General features: G+C 33.7%; 1 protein-coding gene across 1 annotated transcript; it reads right to left on the bottom strand.

Annotated features, from left to right (window-relative positions):
* Positions 1 to 369: 369 nt before the first annotated feature.
* Positions 370 to 7,700, bottom strand: LOC136220067 (ATP-citrate synthase beta chain protein 1). Its single transcript, XM_066007743.1, has 17 exons — positions 7,542 to 7,700; positions 6,793 to 6,909; positions 6,560 to 6,662; positions 5,663 to 5,728; positions 5,455 to 5,578; positions 5,173 to 5,307; positions 4,152 to 4,212; positions 3,983 to 4,059; positions 3,609 to 3,764; positions 3,374 to 3,502; positions 3,120 to 3,252; positions 2,904 to 3,031; positions 2,658 to 2,763; positions 2,452 to 2,528; positions 2,275 to 2,345; positions 1,841 to 2,125; positions 370 to 790 (listed from the first exon to the last, which is right to left on the bottom strand). The coding sequence occupies exons 2-17, from the start codon at positions 6,890 to 6,892 to the stop codon at positions 715 to 717; spliced, it is 1,827 nt and encodes a 608-aa protein (XP_065863815.1). The 5' UTR covers positions 6,893 to 6,909; positions 7,542 to 7,700; the 3' UTR covers positions 370 to 714.
* Between the last annotated feature and the right edge of the window lie 16,117 nt (positions 7,701 to 23,817).

The following is a 23,817-nucleotide window of genomic DNA, read 5'->3' as shown; positions in this document are numbered from 1 at the left end:
ACAAATAATAATGGGCTTTTTATATGAATATCATATTTAACTACAAAATTACAACTAAATCATATCATTAAATTTAATTGTCAATATGTCATTTTTTTCTATATATACAAAATAAAATATGCTTTTATACCTAATTTAAAAAGTTTACATAAATTTCAAACTCTTGACAATATATTATAGACTCTTAATTTATAAACTTTAATCTTTAAAAATAATGATTTTATTAATTTGATATAATTCAAAATTATGACATGCCATAATTGTAAATAGTTTTTCAAAAGTGAATTTCTATGTAAATTTTCCAGTAATTTTAACGCAACAGTAAATAACTAAACCAAAATAGGTTCATCTATAATTAAAACAGGCCCATAAACAAATTGAAGTTTCATTTCACTACTAGCCAAAGTTGAGTGACACATTTTACCCCTACATTTATGGACTTTTTTTTTTCTCATGGAAACCTGAAACATCAAATTTATGGCAACAATTATGTTGAACAAATGATAGTTCTTATAAAATTTCTGATACAAGTAATAGACCGGCCGCCGACGGCTGTTGGCAGTACAACACTAATCTAGCAACTCAACACATATACTAATCTAAAAACTGAATAGACTCACGGAAGATAACAAACTTTGAGAAATTTGGAAAATGAAAAACTTTGAAGAAGAGATAGAAGACAGATCAACATTGCAACAAGTTTTAGAAATTCCCTCACTTTGTGTAGAGAACATCTTCCCAGGGGTGACGGTATAGTGGCTGTTTCAATCTCTTCTGGTCAAAAGTGTGCCTGAAATTCCATGTATTTCAGACATTAGAAAATTTATAAAAATATATATAGTTAGTTGTGCAGAATTTGCAGTAGATATTGATGATCTTTGCTTATTAATGGGGAACTTTTTTCTTTTTTGTTACATAGAAGTTTAAAGGGTAGTTTGGGAAAGTTTCAAAGCTAATAACTATAAATTTTGTAATACACCCGCAGCACCATGTCATTAGTGCATCAGACTAATAATTTGATGTCACAGCTTAACCAATAAAATATATTTAATTAATTATTTAAGGCTTAAAGCACTATTTGATTCGTGATCTATCCAAAATTTTGTTATTTGGCATCTGACTTATAATTTGGTCTACCTGATTTCACCCAATTTGGATGACGACTTGACGAGAACCCTTATCTCCTTGACGCATGATGATATTTTTGACACCTAGACTTTAAGACATGTCAGGTGTCAAAACATTGCCATGTGTCAAGGGATTAGGTATCTATCAAGTCTTCATCTTCATCCAAATTGGGTAAAATTTCCCATAGGTCAGGGGCAAATTTGACCAAATAATATGTTAAGGGTTAAATGACAAAACTGTAGATAGATTAGGAGCAAATAGTGATTTAAGCCATTATATAAATATAATTCTAGACCTAAATTATAAACCAAACCCTAAATTTTAAACTCTAAACTCTAAAATATATGATGTGGCATCATATTAGTGGTCCGACGAGCCGAGTGTATTATAAAATTTCTCTTTACATATGCATCTACCTATATAGGGACTCTAACAGCACAGCGACAATTGAACCCAAGTGGAATACCACAAGAGTCACTTTCTTATCTATGAGCTTAGGAAACTAAATATAGCTGATAATCCAAAAAGGTTAAATCAGTTTAAGACATAAAACCATTTATGGGTCCATAAACTGTTAAATCATAACATCCTATAAGGTCAGAAATCTGACTGTTAATGCATCAATGTCAAGGGCCCTGTTGTAAGTTATAAGTAACAAAAACAGAAAGCTAATGAAAGGGATAAGAATTTTTTTTAATGCAATCCAACTCACCCGATTAGACCGATGGAACGTGCCAACACGAAAAGCCCATTCAGATAGCCAATCTCCACAATCTCATCAATCTCTTGTTTGGTAAACATTCCACTGCCAGCAAGAAGATCCAAGAACAGTGATCCAATAGCGCCATCAACGTTCATGACCAGGTTGTTGGCCTTCGATAGTGTATATGTTTCAACTTGAACAGCATACTCCATGTACTTCACAGAAGGGAAATGTGTGCGAGCGAATCGCTGTAAGAGCTCTACTCTTTTATCTCTGTTATCACCTCTCTTGATCCTGTCAAGTGTCAACAGGAACTAAGATTTGCCATGAAGCTAATAAAAGAGCTAGATTTTCGTGATTTCTAGAGTTTCATAATCCTATATTCCATAGTTTCTATTGTTCCATAATCCTGAAAAACAGTGATAGGGAAAAGTTCCTGTTACCTGTGCCCAATTCCAGGAACACGAATGCCCTTCTTTTTCATGCTCTCAACAAACTCATAGGGTGTTAGATTCTGAGAAGATGCAGCAATGGCGTAAGTACGGAAATACTAACAACTAGGAATTGAAGAAAGAAAAAACTAGTCAAAATTAATGTCATTCAGATTCGCTAAAGCTCACCCTGTCATAAGCATCCTTGAAGTATCGAGCTGCATCATCAATTGCACCACCAAAGCGAGGACCAATTGTGAGCAAACCTGTTTCAGAAGACCATATTTTCAACGTTACATTCGACAATTGACTCTGAGAATCCAACTTCACTTAACAATTACTGGAGAGAATTCATTGATGAAACGAGAAAATGATCAAGAGATCACTGTTTTTACCCGAAACAAGACTGGAAACTAAGTCCTTCCCAGCCCTTGCTGTTACTATTGTGTTGTGAGCACCAGAGACGCAGGGACCATGATCGGCACATAGCATGATGCATATCTGTTTAAGATCATAGTTAAAAAAACCATTAGATGGCATAAAACCCTGAATGTGAAGTGAGGGGAAAAAGTGATGAGAGACACATACAACTAGGATGATTAGAAACTTTTAAGTTAAATATAGCACTATGAGAAACCTGCCTCAATGAATTGGGAACAATAACGTGGAAGACTGCGTTTGAACCACAAAAGTGAGATGACATCACCAACACCATAACCTTGCTCAACAATTGATGACATTGGAACACCAGCATAGCATGGCTCCTCTCCTGCCAAACAGATCGCAATAAGAGTTAGTCTTACCAGTTACTTAAGATAATAAGCACCTTAATATGATTGAGACACAAGTTAATGCACCTCTGTCATCAGAGATTGTGGATATAATATGAGTTGGTGCCCGAACTTTGCCACTCTTAATAGCTGTGCTAAGATCCTCGGGGATTTGTGGTGGTTTAACCTCTTTCACAGGTGAAATATTACCCGCTTCAAGCTATGAAAAAAGGATCAAATTAAACCTAAAATGCTTCAAAAATTTTTTTTTGACACAAGAGCTCCTTCTCAGGTTTGAAAAATCACAGGCACACAGAACATTGTAATTTGCAGAAACTAACCAGCTTCTCAAATGTTTCCTTAATTGCAGCCTCAAGAGCTTCATATGAAGTGGGAACAACAGCTCCAGCATCCTTCAGTGCTTGATTTTTTGCTTGAGCAGACTCCATCTCGCCACCACTTTTAGCACCCTGATTTAGATGTTTCAAGAAAGATTTAAAAAGTGCCTCTTCTAGGGCAGTGGTCAATGCTGGTTTAACAGATAGGAGATACAATACATTTGATGTGTAAACTTACAGCATGGCCAAATTGTACTTCTGATTTGAAAAGTTGAGCACAAGTTCCACTGACCCAAGCAACTATTGGTTTGGTCACCTTTCCCTGTTTAAGGGCTTCAACAAGGGAATATTCATCTCGTCCACCAAGCTCCCCAAGTACAACAATCATCTTAATCTGATTTATATCAGAAAATCAGTTAGGAGTAGAAAATGACACAAAGAATAAGGGAAGAAAGCATCAAATACAATTTTTTTTCTTTTTGGTAGCAGTACAGCAAAAAAAATTCAACCATCAATTATACATTCATATAGTTATATGATTTTCATTTTCTCTGCGAGAGTGGAACTACAATTTAGAGGCTCCTTTTAAATTTAGAAATATGATGAGCATACCTGAGGGATGTTGTTAAATCGCAAGACATGATCAGAAAGAGTGGAGCCAGGAAACACATCTCCTCCAATTGCAATTCCTAAAATATTTTTGAAGTTAAGACATATTTAATTTGAACTCAGATATACACATTAAACTAGCCCAAGAAGAGTAGTTAGCATGCAGGAGCACCTTCATATATGCCATCTGTTACACGGGCAATTGAACTGTAAAGTTCATTTGACATTCCACCCTACAATATTCAACATGCACCATGGGATAGTCAGAAAGCACTTTGATTGCCAATGCAATACTACTTGGGAAAGTTAAGGAGTAAATAATTATAGTATTGATGAAGAAAAACTACTATGCAAATCCAATGGCTTGACATGAGTCATATGGTATGTGCCATCTAGTAAACCAACAAAGAGTAAACAAAGTAAATAAATTTATAAAACTACATTGAAAAGAAGGTCACTTTCACATTTCAAGTAAACTTAAAACATAGAGCAGTGTTGAAAGAGTAGTAAGCATCAACTGAGATTATGGTTGAAACTGCTTTCTGTTTTTAGATACTGTGACAAAATGCAGTTCGAAACAATTTTCGAATTGTTATGGAGTTCTCTGACCAAACATGACAACTCAACCTTAGGATAATTTTAATTGCTTTTACCAGTGGGCTATTGAGATTCAAATTGTTATGGAGTTCTCTGACCAAACATGACAACTCAACCTTAGGATAATTTTAATTGCTTTTACCAGTGGGCTATTGAGATTCAAATTGTTTTGGAGTTTTCTGACAAAACATGAAAAATCAACTTTAGATAAGTTTACTTGCTTTTACTAGTGGACCTTCTCAATAGCAGTAACAGAAATTGACAATAAACATTACTCCCACGTTGCCCAATCATTTTATTTTTAGTTTATATCTTTCTGCTCCAATAAAGAGCTAAAGTGATTTTGCAATTACATTTTTCATGATTAGAAATATTCCCAACACATGAAAAAAACTCAAACCGCAGCTTCAAGGTTTTGAGTTCTTTGCTTAACTGAGTTGAAAAATGGGTTATAACCCAAATTTATATGCCCAATTATCTTAATAGTACAAAACATCGTTGAAAAGGCCATGATTTTTGTGGCTAGAAAGTAGAAACTTATAGAGATTTAGAGATATTGCCAATGAGAACTAAGAGCAGCAAGAAGTAATACTTACAGATTTGGAAACAAATCCGACAGAACCAGGCCTGTACAGCTTGCAAGCAATAATGTTATCAATTGTTCCAGCAGTGTCACCTATCTTGAATGCTCCAGCCTGAATGCCTCCAACAGTTGCAGGGCCAATAACAACCTGAAACACCAGATAACCAGAAGCACTAGAATTAGGACATTTAGTTTAAGTTAGAATAAACAAATGAATTATCAACGATTTCAAATAATATGGACTGATAGATTGTTTTCTTCAGTTAACTCAAATGACTCTGAATCATAATCTCACCTTATTGTTAGACCGTGCATATGAAATTAACTGTTTGGTATCTGATTCAGGAACTCCCTCTGCAATTATAGCGACAACTCGAATGGTTGGCTGTTTCAGGGCAGACATTGATGATGCAGCCGCACTGCAAAGAGATTAATGTGCAATTACTATTACATGCCACTAAAACTCTCAAGCAGTCCAGCCATAAATAACTTTAAACACAAACCTTCTGAATGATGCAAAGTTTATGAATACATCAGCAGTTGGGTGTGCTGCAGAAGCTGCTTCAATACTGCAAATAGAAGTAAAATGAGTGTCGGAAAATCTATAGCTCAAGAAAAGTAAATATAAATCACAGATAAACCCCCAAATGTTGGGGGGAACACATTTAGAATCTAATCCAGTTTTGAATAGTTTGCAGGGGACATGGGTTATAGAGACTCTTAAATATCTGGCATGTTGAATATAAGTTTAGCATAGCAATAGAAAGCAAGGGGTACACCTAATATGAAAGGAGGGAGTAGTGAGAAAAGATATAGCAGTATCGCATCTTTCAGAAGATGCAGACCCAAAACCAGTATAATGAAGGAAAAAAATCTACACAGCCAGCTCCAACTACATTTGGATCAAGGCTAATATTAAGTGAAGTATCAAATTTGCCAGTACAATTGAGGGAGGAGGTGCTGGGTTCTGAATCCAGATTCCTGGAACTTCCTTTGGTATCCCTTCACAATCCATTTAAGATGGATTGGTTCAGACTTCTCGGTCTATTACTTAAAACAGATGGTGAACCAAAACAAGTAAACTCTTATAGTAATATTTATCTGAGCTATATATCTGTCCATATTTTGAATGATCTAAACACAGCACTATCAAGTAATCCATATTTTGCAATTTATCATCCAACTATGGGCAATGTATCTTAGATAATTAGTGCATGCCCTATGTAGCGGTGGAAGAAAGAGCAAAGTTGATCAGAAATAAATGCAATAGGAAGCTTGATCTACTGTGCGTCATCAATCAGAGATATGATTTAGCCTAAGTAATATTACCCAAAGCGCAAAGCAGATTGAACAGATTTTTTAGTAAACATAAAACCCAAGAAACAAGGATCACAACATACGTTGAATGTACAGGAATTGCAATTTCCTCTTGACCAAAGAATAGTTTTTGGAATCCCTCCGCGCCAGGGTTAATAATTCCAGCCACGGATGGCGTTTCTCTCCCTATAAATACAGGGAAAATCAAATATCACGCAAAGACAAACAATATTCAATTAAAAAGCTCAAAATTAGATCCGATCACAACAACCTCCTCGACTATAACACAAGCAAAGCAATAGGAAGTAACACATACCGCATAGGAAGTCAAAATCAAGCATGCGCTGGATAGGAAGCTGCTTATAGTTGTAAAATAAAGCCTGTGTAGTGCGTGAGAAGAGTTGACCAGTTGCCATGGTGCACACTCAGAAACCTGTTCAACAGACAGGATCAAGTACAAATTAATCAAGAAGCTTCCACAATCAGAAAACGGACAAAAACAAAACGGCTTATCGTTTTCCTGTTTTCTTCCTTTCTATTACTAAAACAAGAATCCCAAAGAATATGAAACACAATTTTCAAATATGCATCCTTCTTCTCGGGTTTTACTTTCCACATTACTCAACCACCAAATCAAGATCTATTTAACAAACAAACACCAAACGCAAAACAGAGATCACACAACTAACCAACAACCAAACAACACCTAACTTGAAACTACACCATACCAGATCTTAAAGAATTGGAAAAACAAAGCCAAATCAAACCAACTCCACACCGAAGCGTAATGCAGCTGAAATAAACTCGGATTTCAATGAACAACTGGATTGAATTGAATTCACTCGCCAGTGACAAATTCGATTTAATAAAAAGGCCTAAAATCACTAAACAACAAAACGAAGTATCAAACGGAATTTCCTAAAAAAGGAATCAAAACTTCAAATTGAACAAACAGAAAAAAGACAAGAAACGGAACCGGAGAAGCAGATCTAGAGCGGGAAAATGCAGTAGCTAAAACAAGTGTTAATTTGAGTCAATGAGAAGAGAAATCAAGTGGAATTTTACCTGAACTCGAAATGGACTCACACAGTAACCTCGTGGAAATCGCCAATTCGAGCGGGACAGGGAGAGATAGAATGAGAAATGATGGTGGGAATTGAAGAAGAAAAGGGAAAATATATAAGGCAAGAAGGAAGAGAGAAATGGCAGCTACCACCACCAAAGAGAGGGGGAGTAGAAATGATCACGTGGCGCGTAGTTGTTAGTTCATAGGTTGGAATTTATGTTTTTTTTTTCTTTTTTAATTAAATTTATTTCTGGTTAAACCTCAAATTGGATTCATAATTTTCTAAAATTATAAATTAGGCCTCTAACATTTACTAAAAACATCAATTATATCCTTTTGTCAATTAAAATAAGATTTTAATTCGGTTATTTTATATTTTCAAATTTTAATGAATATATTTTATGATACTTTCAATTTTGATTTAATAAAAAATTTGAATAAATCAAACCAAAATTAATATTATATATTAATATATGTTTAATATTTGTTTATATAATATTTTACTTTGGATAATAATCGAATCAAAATTTTTTATTTATTCAATTCAGTTTTATTTTATATACTAAAAAATATTTAAATATAATATATTAATTTTAATTTGGTTTAATTAATCTTTTACTAAAATCGAACCGGTAACTTATAATATTATAGAATATTAATAAAAATCGAATAAATATATTAAAATAATGGATGGGTTCAATTGGTGGTTTCACTATGCGTTGAGAATTTAATTAGTAATTTTAAAGGGTAAAAAATATTTTGATATCTTTTATTTTTTTAGGTATATTAAGTTCTTGATCTTTTATTTGGATATATTAAGTTATTAATCATTTATTTTTTATAACATTAAGTCCTTGCTTGTCAAATTAGTTAGTTGTAAATATTTAATTCAATTAAAATAACGTTATTTATTCATTTGTATTTGAAATTATATTATTTACAATTCGAAATAAGGTTTTTATAGTTTCTTTATAGCCATATTACACATATTAAAAATTATTTCAGACTGTTAAAAAAATTTGAACGCATGTGAATGATTAAAACTCTCTTAACCGAGTTTTATATTTAAACTAATTATCAGAGACTTAATGTAATAGAAAATAAAATCCAAATAAAAAATCAAAGGCTTATAAAAAAAATCATTGGGCTTAAGATATTCTTTGACATTTTAAAAGGTAACTAATTCACTTTCAAAATATATATAGATTGTAAGTTAATTTTAGCTTTATTCACAGAAAGCCAAATACATTCCGAGTCCCTCAAATCGTCATTGAATTTCAAAACGTTACAATTAATTATTACAACTTACTTATTTGGAATAAATAATCCATAAAATGTCATGTAGCAATGATAGTAAATGGGTTAGTTATAATGTTTTTAAAGTTACCATCACGCACTGCCACATGACATTTGATGAGTTAGTTATAACATTTTGAAGTTCCAATCACGTGATGTCACATGACATTTGAGAGTTATTTATTTTAAATAAGCAAGTTTAGAGATTAGTTGTAACGTTTTGAAATTTAGGAGGTCAAATGCAATATTATTAATTCTAAATAATCAAATTAATAGGATTAATTACAACGTTTTGATCATCATTAATATATTGTTTGCTCTTTTCAATAAAAAAGTTACAATATTTTGAAATTGAAGAGGTCGGTTGTAATTTTTGGACAACTTGAAAACTCGTAATGTATTATGCCTTTACAAAAATTATTTTTCAATAATTTTTTGGGAAGCTTTTGTGTAAAAGTTGAGAGTGGACCCAAGTGTAGTTGGGAGGTAGGCAGCGTAACTAATCAATTTTTCAGTTTCATTTTTTTATAATATAATTTATGGCAAATTAAAGACATGTAAAATCAAATTTGTATATAAAAATTAAAATCAATATTTTCTTTTATTAAATTAGTCCGAAACGTGTTCAAGAGTTATAAATACTGTATGTTAACTAAATTAATGGTTGTGATTTATGAACTAATTTAATAAAATAATGTATAGTCATAAATGAAATCAATATTAACATATATAAAAAATCAATATTCAAGATTCAGTTTGATATTCCATATGTCAAGGATAATTGAATTTTAATTTATTTCAATCAAATCACTAATTTTACATCTGATTTTCATATATAATATATTTTTATCAATTTATGTAAAAAAAAAAATTCAAGTGAATAGGAAAACTTCTACGATGGATTGGGTGTTGTGGATCCAACCAATAAAATAGAAAAGCATACTATTTTATTGGAAGATGATTTGCGTAAAGAAAGAAAGTGCACAATTATCATGCATTTCTATTGGCAAGGTCCAATAGACCGGAACCATAATAAAATTTCTCTGAATATTGACATAAAATAAAAACTCTGCCTGTGAGGGTCACTTGGTGGCATTTACAGCCGGTCCCAAGCCCGGACAAAGGAGGAGGGTTGCGGTAGGTTTGTGGCGGCCAGTGTAAAACTTAGCCGCATCTTATGACATGAACCAGAATATGAATATCGTGGGGGCGTTCCCTACTCAGCGACGCGCTGCACTTCCTAGACCCGGGTGTAGTGAAAAATGTGCAAGGGTTGCTAGGTCATCGCCCCGAAGCGGCGCGCCACCCCAGGACCCGGGGGTGCTGTCAAATATGCAAGAGTTGCGGGTAAATAAGCTAGTCCAGGGTAACGGTAATGGTAGGGGTAGTAGGTTACGGTTTGGGGCATGGAACATAGGCTCTTTGTCAGGAAGATTAGTTGAAATTGTAGATGTTATGAAGAGGAGGAGAATAAATATAATGTGCCTACAAGAAACTAAGTGGGTTGGAGCTAAGGCTAGAGAGATAGCTCCTTGAGGTTATAAGCTTTGGTACTCAGGAAAGGATAAGGGTAGAAATGGAATAGGTATTCTTATTGATCGGGAGTATATTGATGATGTAGTAGCGGTGTCTAGAAAGAGCGATAGAATTATGAGTGTTAAGCTCGTGATAGGGGATGAGGTTGTGAATGTCATAAGTGCATATGCGCCACAAATAGGATTAGATGTCTCTATAAGACAAGCTTTTTGGGAGGACTTGGAAGAAGTGGTGCAACAGGTTCCTAGGGATGAAAAGATGGTACTGGGTGGTGATCTTAATGGACACGTGGGTTCTAGGTGAGATGGGTTTGAGAGTATTCATGGAGGGCATGGTTTTGGAGAGAAAAATGAAGCATGGAATGATATTTTGGAATTAACATCAGCCTATGACTTGAGTATCATGAACACATGGTTTATGAAAAGAACATCCCACTTAGTGACTTATCGGAGTGGCGGTAATGCGAGCCAAATCGACTTCTTCCTAGTAAGGAGTGCTTGGAGGAAGAGTTATATTGACTGTAAGGTGATCCCTAGTGAGAGTACGACAACCCAACATAGAGTAGTAGTTCTTGATTTTTAAAGTAGGAGATGTATAAGAAAACGAACACCACGTGTGGAGACTAAGATTAAGTGGTGGAAACTGCAAGGGGAGAATCAAAAAATTTTTGTGGATGAGATGGCCAAAAAAGATATTTGGACTTATAATATGGATCTAGGACTAAGATGGAGCATAGTATAAGGGAAGTAGCGAAGGAAGTTCTAGGGGAATCTAAAGGTAACATGCCACCGGAAAAAGATGTTGAAACACCTTTCCACATGATTTTGATTTGACAAAATTATTTAAGTTAATTCCATGATTAAGGCAATTAAATTTAAGTGCTTTGATTTAATTGTACTGATGTGTTTGTTCAATGTTGAGTATAATTATAAATGAGAACAGAAATAAAAAGTAAGACAGAATGAAGTCAGCATGAGCCACAGAAGCTGAGTAGAACACAACTCAGCATCATAAAAGAAAAGTCTTCTTCAGAACAAAACGCTTGAAGACGAAGCTGACCGAAGAAGCTGAGTAGAACGTGACTCAGCCTCGCCAGAGACAAAGATCGAAGGCAACGTCTATTAAAGTCAAGCTGAGTGTTCATCAGGACATCGCCAATGATCCGTTAACTAAAAGACAAAAACTGACAAGGATCTGCGTCAATTCAGAAGCTTTGGAATTACGCAAGAAGACAGTTTCGAGACGCATGGGTCAACTGGCATTTGGCTAAAAGACGAAACTGGCGCTAGAAGACGAACATGGCAGAAGAAGACAAGCCTGACGCCTGCTAAATTCAGACGACAGGATTGGCCTGCAAAACTGTATGCTGACCAGTGAATGACGCAAGAAGACCATTTGAATTCAACGGATACATCCGAATTCAAATGATTGAAGCATCAGATTTCACTATAAAAGGACAAGTTCATCACTTGGATCCTTTGCCGAAGTACAAAAAGAAAAGCATACATACAAGCACATACAAACAAGAAAAAGCAAATTCTTACACCCAAATCCTATCTCTGTGTAAAAGTCTAGATTGAATCTTTATTCATCTAAAGTGTTCTTCATCTAGAAAGAACAAATTTGTATCAATTGTAAAGATTGAGAGAGTGGTGCTGAGTACTCGGTTTTAGTACTCAGCGGTAGAGAAAATCTAAGTGTTTGGTTATAGCGCTTAGTAGGGTTGAGTAGACGAATAGAGGACGGTACTCTTGTATACTCAATTGCTTTGTAAACAGTTTGTGCTCTACCTTTAAAGAGCTTAGTAGTGGATTGAAAAAGCCTGGAAGGATTCTGGGGACTGGACGTAGGCGGTGAGGTCGAACCAGGATAAGTCTGCTGAGTAATTTCTAACTCTTTCTCTCAATATATATATGTATGTGTTGCTTGCTTAAATTACTCAGGATATAAATTGTATAAGCTGACACTGAGTAATCAGAGTGCTGAGTTGGAAGCTGACCTTAAGTGTTAATTCCCAACTCACAAGTAAAACGGTTCTAGTCAGCCTCTGACTAAAGCTGTCTTACATCTCGCTCGACCTTGCTGACCAAAACTGAGTAAAGTAATTTAAAGAATTAAATTAAGTCAGCATAATTAAGCGAAAAAGTTACATTAGTTCCTAACCCCCCCTTGGAACTAATTACACGGGACCAACAAAGGACACATCTTGGTGGACAGAGGAAGTACGACAAGCAGTAAAGAGTAAGCGAGAATCCTATAAAATATTAGGGAAATGCAGGAGTGATGAGAACTACGAAAAGTACAAAGAGGCTAAAAGAGAAGTAAAGAAGGTCATACGAGAGGCTAGAGCAAAGGTGAATCGGGATCTATATACAAGGTTGGATACGAAGGAAGGGGAAAGAGACATATATAGAATTGCTCGGATGAGAGATAGGAAGACGCGAGATCTCGGAAAAGTTAAATGTGTGAAGGATGTGGACCAAAAAGTCCTAGTTGGAGATAAGGATATCAAGGAACGATGGAGGTCCTATTTTGATGAATTATTTAATGGAGATCGCGGACAAAATGTTAGAGATATAAGTATCCCTCACGATATGATAAATCGTGACTGCATGCGGAGAATTAAAAAAGGTGAAGTCAAAATGGCATTAAATAAAATGAGATTGAAGAAAGCAGTAGGACCTGATGGCATCCATATTGAGATTTGGAGATGTTTGGGAGAGAGAAGAATCGAATGGTTGACGACGTTCTTCAATAAAATTTAGAGACACAATAAGATGCCATCAGAATGGAGGAAAAGTATCCTAATCCCTTTGTATAAGAACAAAGGTGGTGTCCAAGATTGTGCCAACTATCGAGGAATCAAATTAATGAGTCACTATGAAACTTTGGGAGCGAGTGATCGAACAAAGGCTAAGGAGGACAGTGAAGATCTCGGAAAACTAGTTTGGCTTTATGCCAGGAAGATCAACTATGGAAGCCATCCATCTAATGAGATAATTAATGGAGCACTATCGAAATAAGAAGAAAGATTTGCATATGGTTTTCATTGACTTGGAGAAGGCATATGATAAGGTACCAAAGGAAGTACTTTGGTGGGCCTTAATAAGGAAAGGCATTTCGCGGAAATACATTACATCATAAAGGACATGTATGAGGGAGCATGCACGAGTGTACATACCAGTGTTGGGAAGACTTAAGAGTTCCCTATTACGATTGGAGTGCATCAAGGTCCTACACTAAGCCCATTTCTTTTTGCCATCGTTATGGATGAAATAACGAGTTCACTTCAAGATGGTATACCATGGTGCATGTTGTTTGCAGATGATATTGTGTTGGTTGATGAGACGAAAGAAGGTGTGGAGAGGAAGTTGGAACTATGGAGACAAACTTTAGAATCTAGAGGCTTTAAGTTGAGCCGAAGTAAGACAGAATATTTGGAGTGTAAGTTTAGTAACGATAGGAGTAGGGAGGCAGGGACAATCACCCTAGATGGGAGAGTTGTTCAGGCCTCGGAGTGCTTCCGGTATTTAGGATCTATTATCCAAATGGATGGTGAAGTAGATGGGGATGTTGCTCATAGGATTAAATCTGGTTGGGCGAAGTGGAAGAATGCTACGGGTTTCCTTTGTGACCCCGACATGCCTAATAGATTGAAGAGAAAATTCTACCGCACGACAATCAGACCAGCATTGTTATATGGTATGGAGTGTTGGGCAGTGAAACACTGTCACATTCATAAGATATCGGTGGCGGAGATGCATGTGTTGAGATGGATGTGTGGTCATACGATAAAGGATAGGGTGAGTAATGAAATAATTAAGACAAAAGTAGGGGTTACATCTATTGACAATAAAATGAGGGAAAACCGACTAAGGTGGTTTGGCCATGTAAGACGAAGAGCGCTTGATGCACCGGTTAGGAGGACTGAAGAGTGGCAAAAGGATGTAGTGGTGAGGGGTAGGGGTAGACCTAAGCAAACTTGGAGGAGGGTGATATGAGTTTATTAGGGATTGAGGAGAATATGGTAGTGGATAGGACAGAGTGGAGGGAGAGAATTTGTGTCGCTGACACGACTTGATTGCACGGTTTCATATGATGGTTCATGTTAGCCGACCCCGAATCATTTCGGGACTAAGGCTTTGTTGTTGTTGTTGTATTGACATAAAATAAAACAGAGTTAACTATATTTAATTAAGTATCATGTCAAATATGTTTAACTTTTACAGTTGATACGACACATCTTAAGCCATAACTTTTTTTAAAGCAATTGTTGAGATTATAATAAATATAAATCGAATATAAATGGATTCTCGGATTACCTATTGTAACATAGAAAGCGTTCGAATAGATTGCATTGGAAGAACGAAATGATGATCGTGTATCATTGGTACGAATCAAATACTTCGACGTTAATCGAAAAAAGACATGATGATTCACGAACTAAGAATGAACTTTTGAGAAGAGAGAGTGGGGTGGCGGCAACCACTATAGCAAGAGATACCATATCAACTACTATAGGGAGAGATACCACAACAAGTCAAAGCATATAGAGATTAAGTATCACTTTACGTGGGACTTATTGTATGCAAAAAGTTAGTACGAAGTATGTGTCCACTCATGACATGATTGCGGATTCCCTTACCAAACCTGTTAAGAGAGATGTTTATACAAAACATGTTAGATCCCAAGGATTGCGTAGGATCTGGGCATACTTCTGTTTTCATGTATTTTTGTGAACATGATTTATTAATAAAGATTTCATGAATTTTTACAATACACGAGTGTTGCTACCCTTTTTACCTCTGCTTGCCGCTTTTGAGATTTTATTCGCGATATTTTTTTTTGTTGATGTTCGTTGTTATATGATACAATAAATGTCAGGTAGAAAATGAGCTCACTCACACGAGCGTTTACCTTTGTTTTGTCATATGGTGACAAATAGAAGAATGATGTTGTTTTTTAACAATTTGAGAGCATGTTCAATAACAGAAGCTGCCTTGCAGAAGGTTGCAAGAAATTTCATCATGGTGCAAGATTATCACATACACTATAAGTATATGAAACAAGTTAAGTGTAATATGAAAGGCGAGTTTGAGACAACTTAAACCTTCTGTCTATACAGTCAGAAGTAACCATTATATGTAGTAAACTAAAGTTAAATGTTTTGGTACATTTGAACCTATGCTTTTGTATGGTGTTAAGATAAAAGACATGCTCCTCTTTCCAAGAAATAATTGAACACCATAACACATGTTTCTGTTAGATATGTAATTATCTTATTTAGGAATTATTATTTGTAACAGTTTCATACCATGTGTGCTTTGCCGACCACAAGATAGAAAAAACATGATCTTGCCTTTTCCTAGTGTGAGACTTACATCATGAAATCATGATTTCTCAATATTCTTTATCCTTAAAAACACTTAACTTATTCTAGAAGTATAGTCTGGTGTGGTTCTTGGAAATGTCATCTTTAGGTTGATGTGATCATTCCAACCAAAAATAACCCCATTGGATAAACGAGTTAGACTATGATGGAAAGGATAAAACAAGAAGGAAAAATATTCATTAAGTTCCACTATAATAAAAATGACTTTCAATGAGAAAAAATTAATGAGAATAACAAAATATTCTCATTAAAATCATAATCTCAATAATTTTAATGAGAATAATTTATATATTTTAGTAGCAATAACAAAAAAAAATTATTTATTTTATTTTATTCTCACTACTACATATCTTTATAAATTTATTAGATTTGATTTCTTATTATTTTATTCTACTGTAATATTAATAAGAAATTTATCATCACTAATCTTTCTTAATCATTTTCCCCAAAATAATTTAGCTTCGTGCCAAACTCTTCCCCCCAAATGTTTTTCCACCTCCAAAAAAATTAGGTTACTCCCTTCTTCATCCTTATTCTCCCACCCTTATTCTCGCCCCAATTTCACTCATCTCATTTCTGAATCCTAATTTCATACAAAATCTCATTCTTCAAGTCCAATAAACAATAATATAGGAAAGTCAAGGGGGATAAGAAGATATTGTTTGTTGTATACTTCACGAGAGTTGACTCTACTGCTAAGGCAATCACTACCGAAGCACTGAAGAAAATACATGGCTTCACCCTCAAGTTCATGTAAATCTCTACCTATAAGTGACCTTGTCTGCGAATCTCCTGTAACTTTGGAACCCCTTTACCAGTAGCATAACATCTTCTTTGACCTTGCCTCTCCGACCTAAATTTCGACATGACATCTTGTGCGAGCTAAGTTTGCGAAGGTAATTCTTTTTTCGTTTAGATTATTCTTTCTTGCGATCCCATTTGAAAGTTATTGTTAATTGTAAAAATTGATAGTTCAACTCAACATATAGAATGAGGATTGATTATTATTCTAGTACTTTCTTATTTACTCTGTGTTTTTAGGGGCTGGATTGTTATTTGTTTATGTAACCATTTCATTTTTTTAACTCAAGCACTAAGCAAACTCTTATAAGCTACGAGTCTTTCATCCAACCTTAACAACTCAATGAACTCATATGTCTGATGTAATAGTCATACTCTGCTCAAAGCATCAATTAACAAACCAAAACGTTCACTATTTGGTTGCAATTTGTACACCCTTACTATTTGGTTAAATATTATGTTTAGTGGTTGCTATCTTTTCTGCTTAAATTGATTTGAATTAGTGTTTATTGTGTTAAATATTGTGTTCAGTTCAGTCAAACTGATAGTTTACATATTTAATTAAGGACCTTATGATGTCAGAGTAAGGATGAAAGTTGTTGGTATCTGTGGAAGTGATGTTTACTATCTCAAGGTAATATAATTAGCCAATTAATCTTATGTCATTCAATATAGTGAAACATTTACAATAGACCTTGAAAAATTGGCAGACATTGTGATGAAAATTCAATTCATCACTGTTTTCTTAATATAAGGTCTCACTGTTATATTTTTGGTGAGATGTCTGTTTGGCAAACCTTGCAATATGCACACTTTGTAGTGAAGAAGCCAATGATGTTCAGGTACGGTTGTGTTGAGATTATTGAGGAGGTTGGATATGAAATCAAAAGTCTTGTGCTAGGAGGCTGAGTGGCATTAGAACCAGGCATCAGTTGCTAATGATGAAGCTTTTGCAAAGAAGGTCAATACAATCTATGCCCTAAGATGAAGTTTTTTGCAACTCCACTAGTTCATGGAAATGTCTCTTTTTTGTCACGGAGTATTTCTATTGTTAAATGGTACTTGTACTTTTGCTATTATTTTAATTATATTATAATACCCCATATGCATTTTGAATCCAATTTATGACAATTATTGCTTATATCGTGTCGTGATTTGTCTTTACCATGCTAAATGTTGCTGTCTGTAGATATTAGCTACTTAGAGGCAACAACTTAGTAATTATTGTTTCTATCTGACTGAAAAATGAAATTCTCTCACTTATAATCATGAAAGTTCAAGTTCCTTGATTCTTGAAGAGGGTTACTCTATTCCTTAATTATACTATTTTATTCTCTTTCCCACAAATGCCTCAATGGAGAGTTTTAGATATGCTCCTTTTTATGTCTAATTTAGAGATCATGCATATAAATGAATCCTCTCAAGAGTTAAGGAATCAGATTCGTTGAGTAATTCATATTTTTCTATATTTTATAGTTTGGTGAGAAAACCTCTTGAAGTATCTATTGAACTTTGCAGATCTTTAATCCCATATTTCACGGTGCCTGAAGATGTTCTCCACTGGTGAAGCTAAAGTTGGAGAATGGTGAACTTTCCTGTAAAGGAGTGACCCAACTTTTAGGCACCTTTTCAATCCTACAAAGACTGCCAAAATTCCTCTCATTTATAGATAATGTCCGCAATAGGTTTGTTTTCCTAGTGTTGGCATATAAGTTTCACTTTTTTTTTATTTCTCTTGTTTATTAACATGGGTCAATTAACTTCATTTGAATTGTTGGGGCTATGAGAAAGTTTCTCGATACATGTGTTAGATAATTTATTAAGTTAATATCAAAAGAATTGTAGAGTTAGCCTAGTAACAGCGGAATTGGAGATAGAAATCTTAAACAATGGGTGATGTTCTGTTTTTGGTAATTTGTTCATAACTTGTGATTTGTGCTTTCTGCAGGCATATAAAATCTATTTGGAAAGAAGTCTCGAGCACATGTGGTTAAGATTTTGTCAAAGTGCTTATTTTAATTGACTAATTTGGAAGTTTGACTTAAGTATGACAGGAAAAGTGGATATAAGCCTTTATATATATTTATGCTAACTATATTCAGTTTTTAATTTGATAATGCAGTCAGAGATGTAGTTTCTTGAAAGGCTATCACATCTAAACTTAGTTAAATTGTTAGGATATTGTTCAACAGATAGATAATTACTCATTGTCTATGAATTTATATAGAGGGAAATCTTGGGTAATGATTTTTACAGAAGTAAGAATTGTTAAAAAAAAAAAAGTCTAGAGTGGAAAAGGAATGAAGAAAATAAAGCATAGGGATTAGCATAATCATGATAACTTGTAATGATTATTGGATGTTGTGTTTCTGAATAATAGCAATCTGTAACACAATTCCTTATTATTTATTTTAAGTGTTTGAGGCATGTTTAACTTATATGAAATGATTACAATTTAATGTTTGATGATTTGGAAACTCAAATTGGTTTGTGTACTGAATTGTTGACAAATGCAACCGATTTTTATGTGATTCTTTTGCATGGAAGATTGGTTGTTGTTACAATATGAGCTTGAGTTTATTTATGTTTTAATTGACTACTGGTGCTTTTAGTTTCAATGCAACTGATTTTCTAGAGATTTTAAGAGGACATATGTAGGAGTCTCTTGTATGCCACCTTCGTCATAGCATAAAAAAACAAGAAAAGAGTTTAAGAGATATCAGGAAGAACATAATTAAAAAAATAAGAGCTTTTATGCATTTAAATCTGATGTAAGTAACATTCACTTGTTTGATTCTTAGGAACCAGAGTGCAACTCTCTAACAGGTTGTGATATTCTATGTTTTAGGACTATAACTATATAGTGGATTTTGTTTGTTCTCCATTTCTTGTTAGAGAATCATCCTTCAATGCTAAAAATAGAACAATTGAGACCTTAATATTGGATTTGACGGACCAGACAACAAAAATGTACCATGATACTGATATCATAGTTTTCAATACATGTCATTAGTGGAAAAACATCAATACAACTTAAGGTTTGTACTTGTACCAAAGAATTTTTCTCCTTATAGCTTCTTAAATGTACTAATGTTTTGGGTATTCATAATGGAAAAGTTTTTTCCACTATTATTGAATCTTTGGGGCAAATAGTGATTTGATTAAGCATGAGGTGTGCTAAATTTCTCTTTTGTCCTATTTTATTTTAGAGCTCTTATTAGTGTCTTGGAATACTTTCCAATTGCTTGCTGGTATGCTGCTTGATGTGCTTCCTTACACTTTCTTGCTGAATATGCTTACTTACATTTATTGCTGGTTTGTTATGTTGATATTCTCAAGCTACTTATACTAAATCGATTTGCAATCTCTCTAGTTGCTACCAATCATCACTAAGCTTTAATTGTTATTCCAATAATTTGACGTCTTCTTATCCGATGACTTTGAGGTTTCATGAACATTCCTACACTAATCATTCATTTAAGTTGTTACTATAAAACATTCGTGATCTTTTAGTTGATCTCTAAACTGCTTTGCTGATATATTATCATTCTATATGCTAATGAACTAAACAATCTAATCAAATTGGTGTGTATATTAATTATTGTTTTTATTATTTCTTGTAGGCTACATTAGAGTGAAGCTTAAATAGAAGTTCAAGCTAGAGATTAACAACATAGTTAATATTTTTGGAAAAATGATCTCATTTTGCATCATATAGATGAAAGATCTTTTAAATGAAAATATTTTATAAAGCAAATAGGAAATGGTCTCTAGTCTTGATGAAAAAGAACATTGTAGTACTTCTTGGACAAATTATCTCATTTTTCATCACGTAGAAAAAAGTTATTAAATGAAATATATTTTGCAAGAAAAATATAGAATTATTTCTATGTCTTAATAAATAGTACTTTGTAATAGTTTGAATTTTAAAATATACTATATATTAGCGTTTAGTGGTTAATTTGTGATATTGATGCAATTTTTTTTTATGATTGCTAGGTATATTATCGCATAATAAAAATGTTCTTTGTCATTATTATTTATTTTTTGTGATGGAAAGATTATGGTGCAATAAAAGGTTTTATAATCATTATAAATACATTTAATAAGGATATTCATTATTATTATTAATTTTTAATATTTTTATTGTAAAATATTATAATATAACGAGAATTTGTTTTATCATTAGAAACATTTTAATGAGAAGGTTTTTAAATCATTACAAATACTTTATTGAGAGATTTCATTTTCAATAAAAAAATATTTTAATAAGGATAAAGTATTATCATTGTAAATTTATTATGAGAATAACACTTTATCTTCGTTATTACTTTTAGTAGGGGACCCCAGTAATGAAGAGAGCGATGAGAGTAATTATTCTCATTAAAAATACTTTAGTGAGAATATTTTGGCATTTAAATAGAATACCCCCTTCGTTAAAAGCCATTTTTTTTAGTGTTCACATCTTAAGAGTTTACGTATTTCACTGTTCGGACACTTATACACATGTGCATATCTATGAAAAATAGAAGAACTGTAGAGATCAATTATTATAGTGGATGTAATGTGGAATCTAGAATAAAGCATACACTAGGGACGATCCATGTTCAAATATAAAGATTGTATATCTCTAATAAGTATATAATCCCAAGTTTGATACATGCACATCGAGCAACCATATGTTTCAACGAGTATATAACACTAAAGTTTTGCACGAATAAATATGAGTGAGAGATGTTGGGATTTATTCGGGTTATGGGCCGAATAAATAACCCCCCCTCCCGAAAATGGAATCAGGCTAAACCCATCCAAAAAGATTGAGGGTTAGGGTTAGGATTTTATAAGCTAAACCTAGGCTATAAATAGATTAGCCACCCTGACCCTAATAACAAAGCTAATATGAGTTAATCCTAGAGAATACACAATTCTCCTATGACTTTCCCTCCTCATACGCCATCCTTTCTCTCTGTCTTTAACATCCACTTTAGTTCGTGAATCCATCGTTCTCACTTCGTGACTAATATCTACGTGGGTGATTCATGACCGGTGATACGAGATCGTGGTTGATTCTATTCTTCCGTTGTTTATATTCTCAATGGGCTCTGCTCTACAAGAGGTAGGCATTAAACCCGTGTTTGTATTAGGATTATTTGTTAGGATAATCCTTTCATCAGGCCTCAGGTTACCCCATTCTACTTTCGGCTCGTCAAAAGGTTTAAGTAAATTTTGTAATTTCAATTGATTTTTTGTACTTTCAGATTCATGATATTTTTATGTTTCTTTAATTACTTATTCATGTATCGTTGTTTTTTTTTGGATTAATAATTGTTAGCAGATACCGCTTATAATTTGAGAACGAAATTGTGTTTGTCTTATTGTCAATCTTACCACTTTTTTAGGCAAAACATTGAGAATATTAGTTGCAAGAAAAAGAGCTTCTCTATACTAATTAACTAAAGATGCTCACGCTATATTTATCTTCATTCCTCGATTTCTCACTACAAGAAAATCAGTGGTTAATGACCGAATTTAAGGACTAAATAAATTTTAGTCATTATTTTACTACCAATGTTAGCCAATAACACTAATGTTGGTGGCAAATAATAGGCGGTAAAATTGCCGCCCAAATACAGACCAAAAGTTGATCATTATGTATTTTAGTCATAAAGATAAGGACTGATATTATTATTAACTAGTGACTATCAGTCGTAATACGTATTAGTTGATAAATAAAAAATAAGACAAATAAAGACCCATCTATTCAAACACTCCCATTTCTCCCTCGTCAGACAACTAAAATGGTGATAGAAAACTGGAGCTCCCGTCTCTCTTCTTTTTTCATCGCCAGGTAAACACCGGCATCCTTTTCCTCTTTGTTCATCATCTCTCCCATCTCCGTTCATCATCCTTCTCTTTTGCTCTTTTGTTTTTTGCTTGCTATTTGCTCGAACTAAAAAGCTACCGAGAACTACTGGATTTTCGATAGGCGAGAGAGAAGTAGTGTGGAATCCACGGTTGAGAAAGATCAGGTAGCTAGGGTTTTGCTTTCTACCCATGTTCTCTTTTAATTTGATAAAATTTGCAAATGCATGAGATTTTTGTAATGTTATATTACTCGTTGTTTTCTCATATGGGTTATATTTGATTGTTGAACTAAAAAAATTAAGTTTTTGAGGATTTAATTTAACAAGGTTGTGCTTTCTAAATTTGCTACTCTTATTCTTCTATGTTTATGTGATCTAGCTACATTTGTTTGACTGTTAGACAGTGGGGCTATCTAGCAAAAGAATGGGGTAGTTTCTTGCTATATTTATTTGATTGATAGGATAAAGAAGCAGTACTGCTGAATTTGTAATCAATGGTAATGTTGATGCAATTTGAATGAATATGATGTCTATTTAGGTTTGTTGTTCATACAACATTGTATGTCTTGCTTGTAGGTGGTATGTTCTATTTTTTTAGTTGTTTAACATTAGTTTTTCTATTAACTTATATATATCTCTAAAGATTTTAGTATCCTTTTGCTTTTTGTTTTTACTGCTATAACCCTTTTTGTTCTCTATCAGACACACCACCAAGAGTAGCTTGTGCACCTTCAGTTTAGGTAAATAGTATCCATAAAGTTGATGAAACTAGATATTGTTTGTAGATTTGCAGGTTTACTTCTTAAATCACATAGTCCATAATAATATATTTACATACAATCCAAAAGTTCTCTTCATTATTATTAATACATCTATTTCTCTTCAAAATTTCTCTTTTCATGGGAAGTTTAAGCTTAGAGTATTATTATGAAGCATATACTTAATAAAGTACGAGAATTGTAAAAAAGGGGGTTTAAGTTAATAAACACTACTAACCTTAATATTTATTTCATATTTTTTTTATCATATTACTTTCTGGTTTCATACAGATTTAGCACTATTTTAATAATTATGAGTGTACTGTGGTGTGAGATATCTCTTTAGCTAGGTTTGCGGGGTTTCAAATCAGTGCTTTATTTCGTATTTTTTTTATCATATTACTTTCTAGTTTCATACAGATTGAGCTCTATTTTAATAATTATGAGTGTGCTCTGATGTGAGTTATCTTTTTAGCTAGGCTTGTGGGGTTTTAAATCAGTGCTTTATTTCGTATTTTTTTATCATATTACTTTCTGGTTTCATACAGATTGAGCTCTATTTTAATAATTATGAGTGTGCTGTGATGTGAGTTATCTCTTTTGCTAGGTTTGTGGGGTTCTAAATCAG

Source organism: Euphorbia lathyris, chromosome 2, assembly GCF_963576675.1.
Source record: "Euphorbia lathyris chromosome 2, ddEupLath1.1, whole genome shotgun sequence".
Lineage (NCBI taxonomy): Eukaryota > Viridiplantae > Streptophyta > Magnoliopsida > Malpighiales > Euphorbiaceae > Euphorbia > Euphorbia lathyris.
This window is presented reverse-complemented; position numbering and strand designations above follow the sequence as displayed.